The sequence below is a fragment of the Dendrobium catenatum genome, unplaced genomic scaffold (assembly GCF_001605985.2).
Source record: "Dendrobium catenatum unplaced genomic scaffold, ASM160598v2 fragScaff_scaffold_1409, whole genome shotgun sequence".
NCBI lineage: Eukaryota > Viridiplantae > Streptophyta > Magnoliopsida > Asparagales > Orchidaceae > Dendrobium > Dendrobium catenatum.
Genome location: NW_021319871.1, coordinates 658286 through 671946, shown reverse-complemented (window position 1 = coordinate 671946; position 13661 = coordinate 658286). Strand labels below are relative to the sequence as shown.

The 13661-nt window shown below is 36.5% G+C and overlaps 1 protein-coding gene across 3 annotated transcripts in view; it reads left to right on the top strand.

The window, feature by feature from the left end:
• LOC110105865 (TNF receptor-associated factor homolog 1a-like) overlaps positions 1-13661 on the top strand; it is an 81653-nt gene that overhangs the window by 47894 nt on the left and 20098 nt on the right. For 2 of the 3 annotated variants that reach the window (XM_028699902.1, XM_028699901.1), the window contains exon 10: positions 2476-2626. In XM_028699902.1, the coding sequence (XP_028555735.1) occupies positions 2476-2626 (151 nt within the window). The remainder of the gene's footprint in view (positions 1-2475; positions 2627-13661) is intronic. The other variant, XM_028699903.1, reaches the window with a different exon arrangement.

Here is a 13661-nt window from a genome sequence, read left to right as displayed (position 1 = left end):
AATAATTGCGAGATTTCCTTACATATAAAAATATAATCCTCAGATAACAACCCAAAAAAATCATTGCAACATGTACACTCTCCAAAGAAGAAAGAGAAGCTCAATGCTAATCAAAAGCATGCTCATTGCTCAACCATCTGAATCTGTGCATGAGCAGCCACCATGCAGTGAAAGTATGATTTTACCACTCATGATATCAATATTCCTATTGCATTGGGAAAGGAAACTCAAACATGCACCTAACATCTAATAACCAATTTTATTCATCTTTATAATATTTCCTTCTACAGCACTTTTTTTGCAGAGCTAAATAATATTAAAGTTCCAATAAGTATCCAATAAGCACTTTAAGAATAAAGAATGAGAAAATGCATGAAGAAAAGATAGCTCTAAAAGAGAACCAAATATGGAAGGTAGTGTAAATGTCAAAAGAAAAGAAATTAATCAGATATTAGTAGGAATATACTGTTAAATATACTTGAAAGTTATAAAACTAAATTCAGGAAAAAGCTAAACCCTGGCATATGGAGTGGAGTATGGTGAAACTTTTGTACTGGCTGCAAAGCTAAACATTCTCTGGATATTTAGATCATTTGCGACCAACCTTAACTTGTCCTTATAATAGTTGGATATAAAAATTTCTTTCTTATCTGGCAAACTAGAAGAAGTCGTTTTTGTAAAATCTTCGCTTGGTTCTAATCAAAATTATACTACTAACCATGTATACAGGTTGAAGAAAGCACTACTCGGACTCAAACAATCTTGTAGTGTATGGTTTGGGAAGTTTATCAAAGCCATGATAAAGATGAAATTTAAAAATAGCGCGGAGATCAAACTATATTCGTAAGGAAATCCAATGATGGTAAAATTACAATTCTCATAGTGTATTTAGATGGGTTGATGATTACCAGAGATGATCTAGAATAAATGAGGAGAGCTGAAAGAGATCAACTATTAAAAGAATTTGAAGTCAAAGGTCATAGAAGACTAATTTTTTCTTGGAATTGAAGTGACGATTGAAATGTTGGGATATTCATCTCTTAACAAAAATGCATCCTCGATCTACTAATTGAGATAAGTATGATAGGATGCAAGCCCTTAGAAGCCACGATTGACTACTGCCACAAACTTGCAGAAGCGGGCAGTTCCCCAGAAGTTGATAATGGGAGGTTTAAAATAACTCTAGAGAAACACATCTATAGGCATCATAGAAGATTCTTCAATATCTCAAAGTAACATCATGAAAAAGAAATCTTATTCGAAAGATATAGAAGGCATAATTTAGAAGTTTACATTAATATTGATTGGGTAGAATCCCTTATAGATAGAAGGCTTATTACTGGTTATTGCACTTTCCTAGGTGAGAGTCTAATCACTTGGTGAAGCACAAAGCAATCAGTGGTTATTAGGTCAAGAGTTGAAGTTAAATTCCGGGCAATGGCCCATGAAATATGTGAATTATTATCGGTTAAAATTATCTAAAATAACTTGGAAATAAAATGTGAAGATATTATGAAGTTAGACTGTGATAACAAATCAACCATAAACATCTCACACAATCCAGTATGTCGTGATAGAACCAACCACTGAGAAATTGATTGACATTTCATCAAACAAAACATTAGAAAGTAGACTAATATGTATCCCAAATATTCAAACACATAAGCAGTTGGCTGATATCAAGCCAAAAGATTGTTGAGCTGCACATTCCAGATTATTACCTCTTAGTTAGATGAAAACTATCTACTATACAGCTTGAGAGTATTGGCATGAATGGTGGCCAGCTTGGAAATCAATTGGATTGCAAAGCTGGCCACCCATCTTGCCATCTGTCATTAGTAATCTTTATGCCTCAAGCGGCTGAATTATCTCTCAGATTTTCAGAGAAATAAACATGTGCATGTTGGAGAATATCTTCCATAATTTTCTATTTACTTAACTAGTTTTCTTCGGAATTTGATGAAGTTTGGTCATATCCGGTTTCATTAATGAAGAAGATCAAATTTATTTTAATTGTTTTACGAGACTGCTATCAGTACCATATTTTGATTGAATTGAAAATAGAGGACAAGAAAGCTATTTTCACTTTATGGAAAGGAGTCTCTCCTTGTGCTGGTCTTACTTTTAAGGATTCTTCTTGATGTGATATAGGGTAAAATTTAGGAATTTTCTGTGCATAGGTTTTTATGGTTTGTACTTTGTAGAATAGTCTTGTTGATGTTTCATTTAAAATGTACTCTAATTTCATTGATTGATATATAATTTTTGAATGTTTATATTTCTGACCGAACTCTTGCTGCTAGAGAGTAATGTTTTTTTGGATGTTTAACGTGGATGATGGGTTTTGATCCTATTTACACAATTACCTTTTCTCAGAATCTTCTATTTTTGTTCGACTTATCTGTTAAATGTATATAATCGCACAAGACCTGCTTCAATTTTCTTCCTATCTGGTGCTTATGTGTCTTTTTGTAGCAGTAGAATTGAAGTTGCTTACCAGGAGGCTGTTGCTTTAAAGAGACAAGAAGAACTTATTCGGGAGGAGGAAGAAGCTGGGCAAGCTGAGCATGAGCTAAAGGCAAAACGAGCTGCTGGTGATAAAGAAAAGCGTGCGAAGAAAAAACAGGTAGGTTTTTTATATTAGCTAAATTTCTCTCTGCTGTGGTTAATAATGTGGAATTTTAGAATATTAATAGTTTTCGCTTTGTATCCTTTATTACTGGGCTTTTTTTTGGTGATGGGGGGGAGGGGGAGATCCTATGATGCACCGACTCGGACACGGCGACACAAACACAACACGACACGAACACGGGACACGGCATTTTTTAAAAATATAGGACACAGGTGCGGCGTGGACATAACATAATAATTTTTTAATATAATATATATAAATTAAGGTGACATTATATGAAAAATGACAAGCAACAATAAATCAATTTCATGATAATTTGTTTAGCTTATAATATAAAGTTATTTAGTACAACATGTCTAGTACAACCACAAAAATATAAGCAAAAAATCATTTAGTACAACATGAAGGTCCAACTACTCAATAGAGGGAATGATAGAATTAGATTCAGAGGTTAGTCTTTGGCCTTCAATATCATCATTATTGAATATTATTGCTTCTAACTCTGGTTCATCTAGAGAAAGATTTGCAACCTCCAATAATCCCATATCATCAAGGCACTCGAACCCATCTCCAGCAACATCCCACATCTTGTTATTTCCTGTCATATAAAGTGAGGCTTTCCTTGATAGAAGATGAAGATTTGTATACACATAAACTAAATCTTTAGCTCGTTGTAGTGTTATTTTATTCCTCTTCATTGATTGAATAAATGAGTATGTGCTTCAATTTCTCTCACAACAGGAAGATGATGATACTTGACTAAGAAATTTTATTGCTATTGTTTGAAGCAGCGGTGCTGAAGTTCCATGAATCAATCACCACATTTTTGTATCCATCCTCTATCTATCAACCAAAGATTCTTGATCACAAAAATCCTCTAAATATCTAAAGAATTTTGCAAGTTCTATATTAATTTTTCTTCTCTCCTCATTTGGGAAATATCTTTTCAGGCATATCTTTCTCATTTATGAAACTTCTAAATATTTTTGTGGTGAGACATGTTGAGAGTCTTCTTGAAGCCATTCTTTACGTGAACACCTTTAAATAATACAAAGCAAATTAAAAGCCTTCTCTAGAGGACTACTGTCAACTCCTTGTCTTTTATTTGTTTCATATCCTTCACTTCTAAATGATAAAGCTTGATTAACTCTCACAGATGCGGAAGAAGTGTGGGATGAGACTTGAGTAGATGACAAAGGTATCTCTTTAGGGAGTGTCCTTTTGATCCTTTGCTTATCAGTTTCTACAGATGGCTCTTTTGAACCTTCACTTAATCCACTCCTGCCAACAGCAGAGCTCATTTTGCTTTAAAATACACTGGTGTAATAGAAGAAAAAACCCTTAACAAATTAGTTGACATATTTTAAAACATTTAAAACATTATGTCATAGATTATATGACATGTATGGCAAAGTAGACATGTATTTAAAACATTATGTCATAGATTAAATGACACTAACTCACTGGTGAAATAGATTATATGACACTAACAAATTAGAGCTTGGTGTATATTCCTCCTAAATCATAATGTATATTCTCTATTTGAACTACTATCTTTCAATATAGAAATTATAATTTCATTTATATCTTGATTATTCATTGTTTTTATCTAGATAAGATTGTAATAAACCAATCATACATAGGAATACATCAAGTTAAATTGATATGAAGTGAAATCAAAATATCCCAATAATAAGACAACATGAATACAACAATATACCGGTCTGCCAGGGGTCCAAGGGGGTGCTGCCCCCTAGCGGGGTCAGGTCGCGGGGTTAAGGGGAAGCGCCCCTGCGGGGGTAAGAGTAATTTTGAAGTTATGCTTGTTTTAAAGTTCTTAAGTTTGTATGTAAAGATACCAAGCGGTACCGAGCATGTGCCGAGCGGTACCGAGCATGTACTGAGCGATACCGAGCATGTATGATATAGGATTACGATGCTTGCAAATGATTTTAATAAGAATTTGCACAAATTCTTGATTAGAGAAATAACAAAGAAACTTATTAACAGATAAAACAACGAATCAAAATGTAAGAGGGGTCACTTTCGTTTAGGCTAAGTTGCACATCCAAAAGATTTGAATATTCAAAATAGCGTAGAAAATAACATTATGCCCAAGTAGTAGTTTCAACAAAATTCCTAGTGTAACAATAAGATTAGTAACCAAATGAATGCACTCAAATTCTTGCGTTTACTAAGCTTAGCATAATCAGGTGAATGCATCATTCGTGACTACAATCAAATCACAAGAGAGGGTTAGACTTAAGAAATACGAGAGTGGAGTAGAAAACCTTCGTTAAGGATCGGCGGCAATCCTACACTCGACGATCTCTAACTGCTCTTTAATAGCTTCAACCAAAGTGTCCAAGATGCGTTCGATGTAGTCTTCAACTGTCTGATCGATCCTCAGGTTGACGTCGAAGAAGGTTGAATGGAGAATGCTTACGAAACCATGCTCGTCGTAGGCAAGTCCGTAGTCGGTGTCAGGATCGACCATGCAATGGCTTCGTGTACCTCGGGTATCGATGGCGTCTTCAAGGCTCGTAGATGTTCTTAAGAGAAGAGGGATTCTCACAAGAAGCAAGAGCTAGGTGGAGGAGAGAGTCAGCCAATGAAAGAGATCGGCTAGTGGGATTGGGATAGGTTGAAGGAGAGATTCAATTCCAAAATCTGAAATAAGTTTCAGATTTTTGAATTAGAGAGTAGTGGACTGGGAGGGAAAGTTTAATTCCTAAAATCCGGGGAGGGGAATTCATGAGGGGTGGTGTGGGGGGGGGGAGATTGGGTGGGGATTTATTTCCTAAATCAAATACTTGGATTTGGAAATAAATTAAGAGTTACGAGCTTTAGTAAAATTCGGCCAAGGGAAATTATTGGATTAGAAATATTTCCCTAAGAGAGAGAGATGGAATTTTGAAAGAATTCCAATCCTAGCTCAAAGGGGGGACAGCGGCATGCTTGGGTAGGGAGAAATTAATGGGACGAATTAAGGCTTCTTAATTTGGTTTTAGGAATTAGGAAAGTAAAAAATCAAAGCCAATTTGAATTTAAAATTCAAATGGATTTAAATTAAGAACTTTCCCAAAATAGATGAAATAAATTAGGAAAGAATTTTGAATTTCAAATTTAGATGATTTGAATTTCAAATTGATTCCAAATTAAATCCAACCAAATTAGGAAACCTAAGGATGACGTGGGAAGTGATGGGGCCGGCGGCTAAGGGGCTAGGACCAGCGGTTTTGGGTGGGAACCGTAGATGGGGTGTGGGGGAAGGGTTCGGGTAGTGAAGGGTGGCGGCTAGATGGAAGGAGGGGTGGTCTTGCCGGTGATGGTAGGGGAAGGAAGAGAGAAAGAGATAGAAGGTAGAACCATGAACCCGACTTTTCTAGGTTGATGGGTATTGCGCAAATCTCCCTCTCTTAGGGATTTCACTCCAAACTCTCAAGCCCTCATGAGAAGTAATGTTTGGGAGCTAGATTTGGTGAGTGGAACTTGTTCTTTCATATTCTTCTTGAATTGGGGCTGCTGCAGTTTTTCTTCTCTGGATTTCTCTCCCACGGTCTGCTTGAATTCCCTGTTGGAACTGTAACTTGCATCCTGGTTTCCTGTGCTGAAACCGTGGCTTTTGCTTTGTTTCTGGCTGATTCCGTGGCTTTATTCTGCTTGGATTTTTACTGTGTCTCTTGGGATTTCAGCAAGGAAAGCTTTTGGCCTTTCATTTCTATATGGGGATTTGAGGAACTTTTGGGCTGTTAAGTTTCCCCTCTATTGCCTATATATATGTGATATTTTGAGAAGAAATGGTTGGTGAATATTTGAGAGCAAAGTTGCTATAACCTGCGGGTTCTTCTTGGAAAAGCTTGAGAGCTTTGTCCATTCCCTCTTCTACCTCTTGGAAGGCTTGCGAGCTTCTCCACCCTTCGTCTGGGCCTCTAACCTCTTTCTTCTCTACGCAAGTTCCACTCCACCTGTATCTTTCTTCTAGTTCCATTGGTAAAAGTTGTTGGCTGTTTGGTGGCATTTGCTGGAGGAGTTTAAAAGGACATTGGAACCCCTTTGCAGTGGTGGACCCTTGGTTTGCATATCTAAACCATATTTTAAAATATATTCCTACAATCGGTGCATGTGAGGAGTCCTCTTGTAGGATGTTCTGAGGATAGCCTTTTTTTTTTATTTTTGTTTCTTTGCTAGTTTTCTTTTGTTTTGGTCGTTGGAAGTTTGCCTCTTTCCTATTCTGAAGTTTAATTGTTTTCTCTAACCTATTATGTTCTCTAAGTAATGTCTTAAATTTATAAAAGTAAGATTTGATTCTCTTTGTTGTTCTCTCTTTGTGCTTTGCTTTAAGTTGCTTGTATCAGGAAAATATTGTAATCAATCATTCATTACCTCTCAAAGAGAAACATAGGGGATATAAATAGCCTCGTACATAAGACTCAAAATAGAAAAGACGGCAATGCCCTTAGGGCTTACATACGATATCCCTTAATAAAAGGATACATCGGGAAATAAATACAACGACATCATAAATAAGAAAATACATAACATAAATCAAAATAAAATACATAACATAAATAAAAAATACAATGACTCAATCGTGGTCGTAGATCGGCGGCCGCGTCTCTGATAAACCTTCCATGATCTGATGTCCTCATCAATGTGTTTGCTCGGTACCGAGCATGTACATAGCAATACCTAGCATCACCGAGCATGTACATTAGCTTTTTTTTAGTAAGTTTCAAAAAACAACAATTAATATTTCAAATAATCTAGACATTTTCAACAATGAAGAGAAGATATGGCAAAATCCACTTACAGGTCTTGGCTCTCTTGCGTTCAGAAGGTGCCCTGTTTGGCTTTGATTGTGAACTTTACCTTGGCTGACCACAGAAATCACGCAGGAATGAAGGAATGGGAAAGATGAGCTCGGCTTGGCCTCGGCTTGAGTAGAAATGACGAAGGAACGAGAGGCAAAGGCAGCGAGCACTGTTTGGCATCGGCTATCAGCTCGCCAGGTCCGCCCTAGAAGATTTCTTTTGTGGATCGGAAAAATAGGGCTTCTTGTTCGCGGAAAAGGCTAAATAGAACGAATTGGACGATTTTTTATTTAATAACCGGGCAGGTGTGTCCGACACGCATGTCCGGTTTTAATTTTAATTTTTTAAATTAGGACACTCCAATGCCGTGTCAGACACGTGTCCATGCAGTGTCGGACGCGTGTCCGTGTCTGACACTGCATACCCTCTTTAAGCAGTGTCGGTGCATCATAGGGGAGATCTCTTCTCTGAGGGTTGAGATGAGGAGGATTTAAACATTTGCACCTTACCTTTCTTGGTTTTGAAGCACCTTGAGTAGAAAGCTTACACGCAAGGTTACTAATTAATTTTGTTGGCTTTTTAACATGGTGCACTGATTATGCTTAATCAAGTAAATTAACCCAAATTGCCTTTAGTCTATTAAGGTCAAATAGTTTAATAATTAATTTTAAGCTATGAAGCACATATATAGGCAAAACTTGACATGGATGCTGAGATAGGATATAATAGCAAAATGTAGGATGCAACAATCATGGACACTATTTTTATAAATTATTAATATAAATTACAAAATTTAAACATCTAATATTATTTTTTAATTTAAAACATCACACAATGATATCTAACATCATATACTTAAAATAAGAATCTTAATAATAATTAAAAATCAAATAATATTAATTCAATTAAATTTTAAAATTGTGTCATACACAGTAATTGCCATTTTTTAATAACACACCAACATTAGCATTCGTTAATCATTATCATATATTTTCCTAATATCTGCATTGTCTACAAAATGTCAAAATTTCTAAAAAAAGAAACACCGATGTTCTCTTAAAAATAGCAAAAAAATTATTATTATTATTATATGAGCATATTGATGGCGCATCATTAATTGGAGTGAACACATGATGCATTCAATACTTCATGCTCATGTTTTAAAATACTTTTATTTTATGTTATTGTAATTTTTGAGTTTAATTTTTGTTTACCTGATGATGGAAGGCAACCAATGAACATGTGTGGTTTAGGTGCTCTTTGGACATGTTAATCCTTTGGTGTGATAGCTTCTTTGGGTGCTTTGTGTTTGGGCTGATTTGGGTTTGATGGGGGGCGACTAAGCTGCTGTCTGCTTGGTGGTTGTTCGGTTTCTGTGGCTTTCCCGATTCCCTGGCCTAGCTGTTTTGGTCCTGTTGTTGTTCCTTGGCTTTCCCGATTCCCTGGCCTTGGGTGTTCGGGTCCTATTGCTGTTCCCTAGTGATGGGGACATCAGTTTTTCCGTTCTTAATGTTTTACCTCGTCGTTCAAATTATTATAAAGATATAATTATGTGTTCTATCTAAAATTAAGCGTGCAAGCTTTCATTATGAAACCCATCATCGCATGTACGTTCCACATCACCTAGCTTTCTCGATTCCGTTGCCTTTGGCTGTTCGTGTTTTATTGTTTCAGGCGGGCCTTAATTGCTTCCTTTTTCTTCTCCCTTATTTGGTTGGCTGTATGGGCGGTTGTGGTTGGCAGTTGGCTGTTGGCCTCCTTTTCTTTTCTATTTAAAGAGGTGTTTTGGGCTTTTGTAGAGGGTTTTTGGAAGTGAAAATAATTCTAAAACCAGAGGGTTTCTTCTCTAGCTTGAGAGCTACTTCTTCTTTACTTATTTCTTCTTCCAAGTCTTCTATCTAATTATTCTCTCCACAAGTTTCCACCCCATTTTATCCTTCTTCTAAAAGTGTGAGTGGTGTTGGTTGGTTAGTTATGTTGGTGTTTGATAGAGTTGTGGCGGACGTTGGATCAAAGTTGTTGTGATGGACCATTGGTTTGCATGTCCTTGAACATTCTATTTACCTAATTTATCATTACATGTGAGGTGACCACTAGTTGGTTGTTATGAGGGAATTTTCTTTTTAATTTTCTTTCTTCTAAAAAAATAATTTCAGTTTGTTTCATGTTTATGTGGTGATTTGCTTACTAAGTTTTTGGTTTGAGTCGTGTCCTACTTTCTTTAGTATTCTCCATTGGGTTTAGATCATTCTAGTTCCCATCAACACATTTAGTATTACAGATTTTGTCTATATTGGCGCCCATGCTATCTTCAATAACTCCACTTTTATTGAGAATAAACACAGTTTTCTTGCAAAATTGACATTTCAATCCTATACTTTCTCGGATCTTTCTTGCTCATACAAAGGCTTATTATCACCCTATATAGAATTATTGCAAATTGCATCAGTAACTAAGCGACCATTAATTGGTGAATTTAATTCTGTCACCACTCGAAGTGAAGGGAAATCCTTCTTAACTCCTAACTAGGATAATCTTGACCTGGAAATCCTTCATAACTGGATGAACCTGACATATAATCTTTAAAAAAAATAACTCCTCATTCTCTTATAAAGAATGAGTTTTTCGAGATGGCCATCTGTAATAATACATAGGAGACGTAATTACTAAATTTCCCTATGAAAACAGTCATGTATTCATTAATTAATTGCAGAAAAGACCACTAAGCAATAAATGCAATTTATAACTATGTCACCCCAAGTGTTTTGTATATCCCATTTGTCGGCCCCTGTTTGGCCGATGCCCCTGATTTGGATGTGTTTGAGACGTGCTATTTTGATATGGAAACAAGATATTCTTAAGTGTTTTTGCTTTATAGATTTTAAGGTAACGTAGCTATCGATTAATATTGATTCATATCTTTAAAACTTGTTTATTTCACTTCATAATTCCTCGGTGCATTCACTTCATAATTCCTCAGTGCATGTTTAAAGAAAGCCCACTTATTTTCATTATTTTTGGATGCAAAGCTGGAAAAATCCACCTAGTCTTAGTTTTTTTTTCTAGTCACACATAAAAGATGCCCTTTGTTATCCATTAGAAGTCTTCGCAAGAACTATTTCTTATGCTTTACTTTTCATAGTGAATTATTCTATACTTTAAAGCTATTTTTTATATACCAACTCTTTCCTATTAAGTTGATATGTAATGGGTTGTGAATGGAATTTCCCTTATATGGAGCTGTTGGTTTATAGGCATATATGGCCATATCAGAATGTTTTTGCATAGGAAAAGAGGATGCTGCTGCAAGGTAAACATTCCTATGATATGAGTGGTTTGCAAAAATCAGTAACTAAGGCAAAAAATTTTAAATTAAAAGATGTTTGTATAGGTTTAGCAATTTTGAAATTATTATTATTATTATTATTATTATTGTTTTGAAGATTTTAAATGAGATCCACATATCTTTCTTGATATAGAAATATTCATTAGGGTAGATGGATTTGATTGCAAATTACACCTAGAAACCCCTCTCTGGATTGTGGCACATAGTGGGGTCTTGTTGAAGTTTTAATGAAAATAAGGAAATTACTTACAATGAGTTTGGGGTGTCATCTTGCATGTACGCCAACCCATTTGTCTGCGAGCATGAGTAGGAAATGTTTCCGCACAAGTGTGAAAAAAACCTTTAATTTGGCCCACACCGTTGCTCGAGCTTGAGTTACAAGTAACTTTAGCTTAGTTTGCCTCCTTAATAACATGCTTGAATTGGAGCTCGAGCTCGAGTTTAGCTCATATATTGAGCTTGAACTTGGCTTGTTGGAAAAATTGTGGATTTGAACTTGATTCGTGAGCTTGAGGTCCCTAAATTCATGAAATCCTTTTGATGGAAGCTTGCCGCATCAACAAGAGAATTGTAGAAGTTGCGATGGAAGAAAGATCAATGAGTGTTTGTTGGCATCTACGAAAAAGTGAGGAAGTTGGAATGCGAACTTGCTAGCGCAATCATTAACTATGGTGAGGAAGTCACGACGGGAGCTCGCTTGAGAAGGTAATGACGAGGATGTCACAATGAGATCTCATTGAAGAAGGCATTGACAAGACTAGTGGTGTTTGAAGAAGAAGAGTTTACGAGGCTTTCATAATTAATTTAATTCTTCACTATGTCTTAAGTCGAACGAGAGATAAATGAAAATTAGGATTATGCAAGAATTTAGTTGAGCCTGTTTGTGAACTGATAAACCAAGCCTCATTAAGTTCCAACTTGAGATCACATGATGTATGCACAGTAATTTGAGATCGAGCTTGAACTCATGGCTTGACAAGTTCAACTCATGAGCTTGTTAACAAATCAAGCTGGAGCAGACTTGAGAGTCGGCTTGGCTCACAATCACCCCTATTTTGGGTGATAATCTTTTAGGTTCAACGTGTATATCAATTGCTATTAATTTTGAATGGGGCATCTAGCATCTATGGTCATTTATTATAAGTCTAGGCATTCCATAACCATTGTTTATTTACTATTATTTAATATGGTTGAGTAGTAGACATAAGTGATAGGGTTCTAGGCTTAACACATGGTGAAACTTGCTTCATTTCATATGTAAATTTGTGAGCATATCTTGTTAAAAATGATCAAATTATAGTCTATAGTAATTAGGGCTAACAAAAAAAGTAATAAACTTCATTCGTATTGCACATCTAAAAACAAAAGATGACTTAATCAACGCAGCCTTTGTTTTTGTCAATATAGCCTTTATGTATATTCAACCATATGTTTTCTAAATTATTTTCTTATCTTATGATATCTAATAATTAACATAGTGTGCGTTTACAAGAATATCTTTGCTAAAAGTACTCTTGATGTGAAACAAATATGCATTGCAAGGAAATAATAAAATTGTTGTAAGCTCGCTACTTTAAGATTAATGAATCACAGGAAATAATTTTTAAGAATTATCCGTTGAGGTTTTGCTCTGGCATGCAGTTACACTTTTAGGAGAACATATCAATTTAAAACAAAATCAGAAAATACAATAAAGCTAGATGTACTGTAATAATAATCCACATGTTAATATCAAGAGCTTTCATCTCGAGTTTCCTTTTTCTGACACACGCTCTATGAGGGCTTTAGCGGAGAGAGATCTTTAGCAAGCCAAACGATGCCACTAAGAGGGTTACGACTCCGATGGTTTTGATCCACGGGAGAGTAGTCGGAGGAGGCACATGTGGACGTCCGACCAGTTGTCACTACCCGGATGGTCGTTGTTCGTCAATTTTCTCGGCGAGATGGAATAGTATGCAATCTACATAGTATTCGACAAAATCTTCAAACTCTCAGTTGGGTTCAAAGATGGGCAAATGAAGGATGTCGATTTGCCCTTGAGAATTGTACGCAAATTCGTGGTCGACTTCAGGATCGGCCATCCATGAACATGAGAGTCTTCTTTGTTGTGAACCTTGGAGGAGCCGGCGGTTAGTAAAGGGAGAAGGGAGGGGAGGAGCCGGCGGTGGGGTTTCTCGGGTAAAAGGGGGGAAAGGGAAGGGGGCGGCTAGGGTTTAAGACTAGGGAGGCGGGGAAGAGATTTTAGAAAATCTGAAATTTATTTCAGAATTTTCTAAGAGAGGAAAGGGGTGATTTAACTCCCAAACTATTCCCAAAATAGTTCGAGGGGGCCGGCGGTTTAGGAGGGTTTAGGGAGCATTTAATTTGAATTAGGGAGTTGATTGAGGAGGGAAAAAAGGAAGGTAAGGGGTGCCGACCATGCGGGGAGGGAAATAGATGTCTATGTTCAATGTATGTGGGCCCAAATGAGTTAATTAAAGATTGGAATCAAATCTGAATTATTTGAGATTTGATTTAATTAGGGAAGCTTCCTAATTGGGTTTTAACAATAGGAAAATATTTAGAATTCAAATATTTAATTGAATTCAAATAAGGATACTTTCCTAAATAGCAATGTGTTATTTCAGGAAGGTAATTAAATTAATTTGGATTTTTGAAATTCAAACTTTGTGGGCAAGGTAGGCCCGCGGCTAAGGGGGGAACTAGGGAGGGGAATTGGCGGTTGGAGGGTGGAGGCCAGCGGCTGGACTGGTTGGGTGGGATGTTTGGTGGCTTGGGGTGGAGAAGGGGCTCGGCTATGGGAAGAACGGAGGGGATGGTTGGGAAGAGTAGGCCAACGTTGGGGAAGGGGATAGCCGGCGGCTTGGCT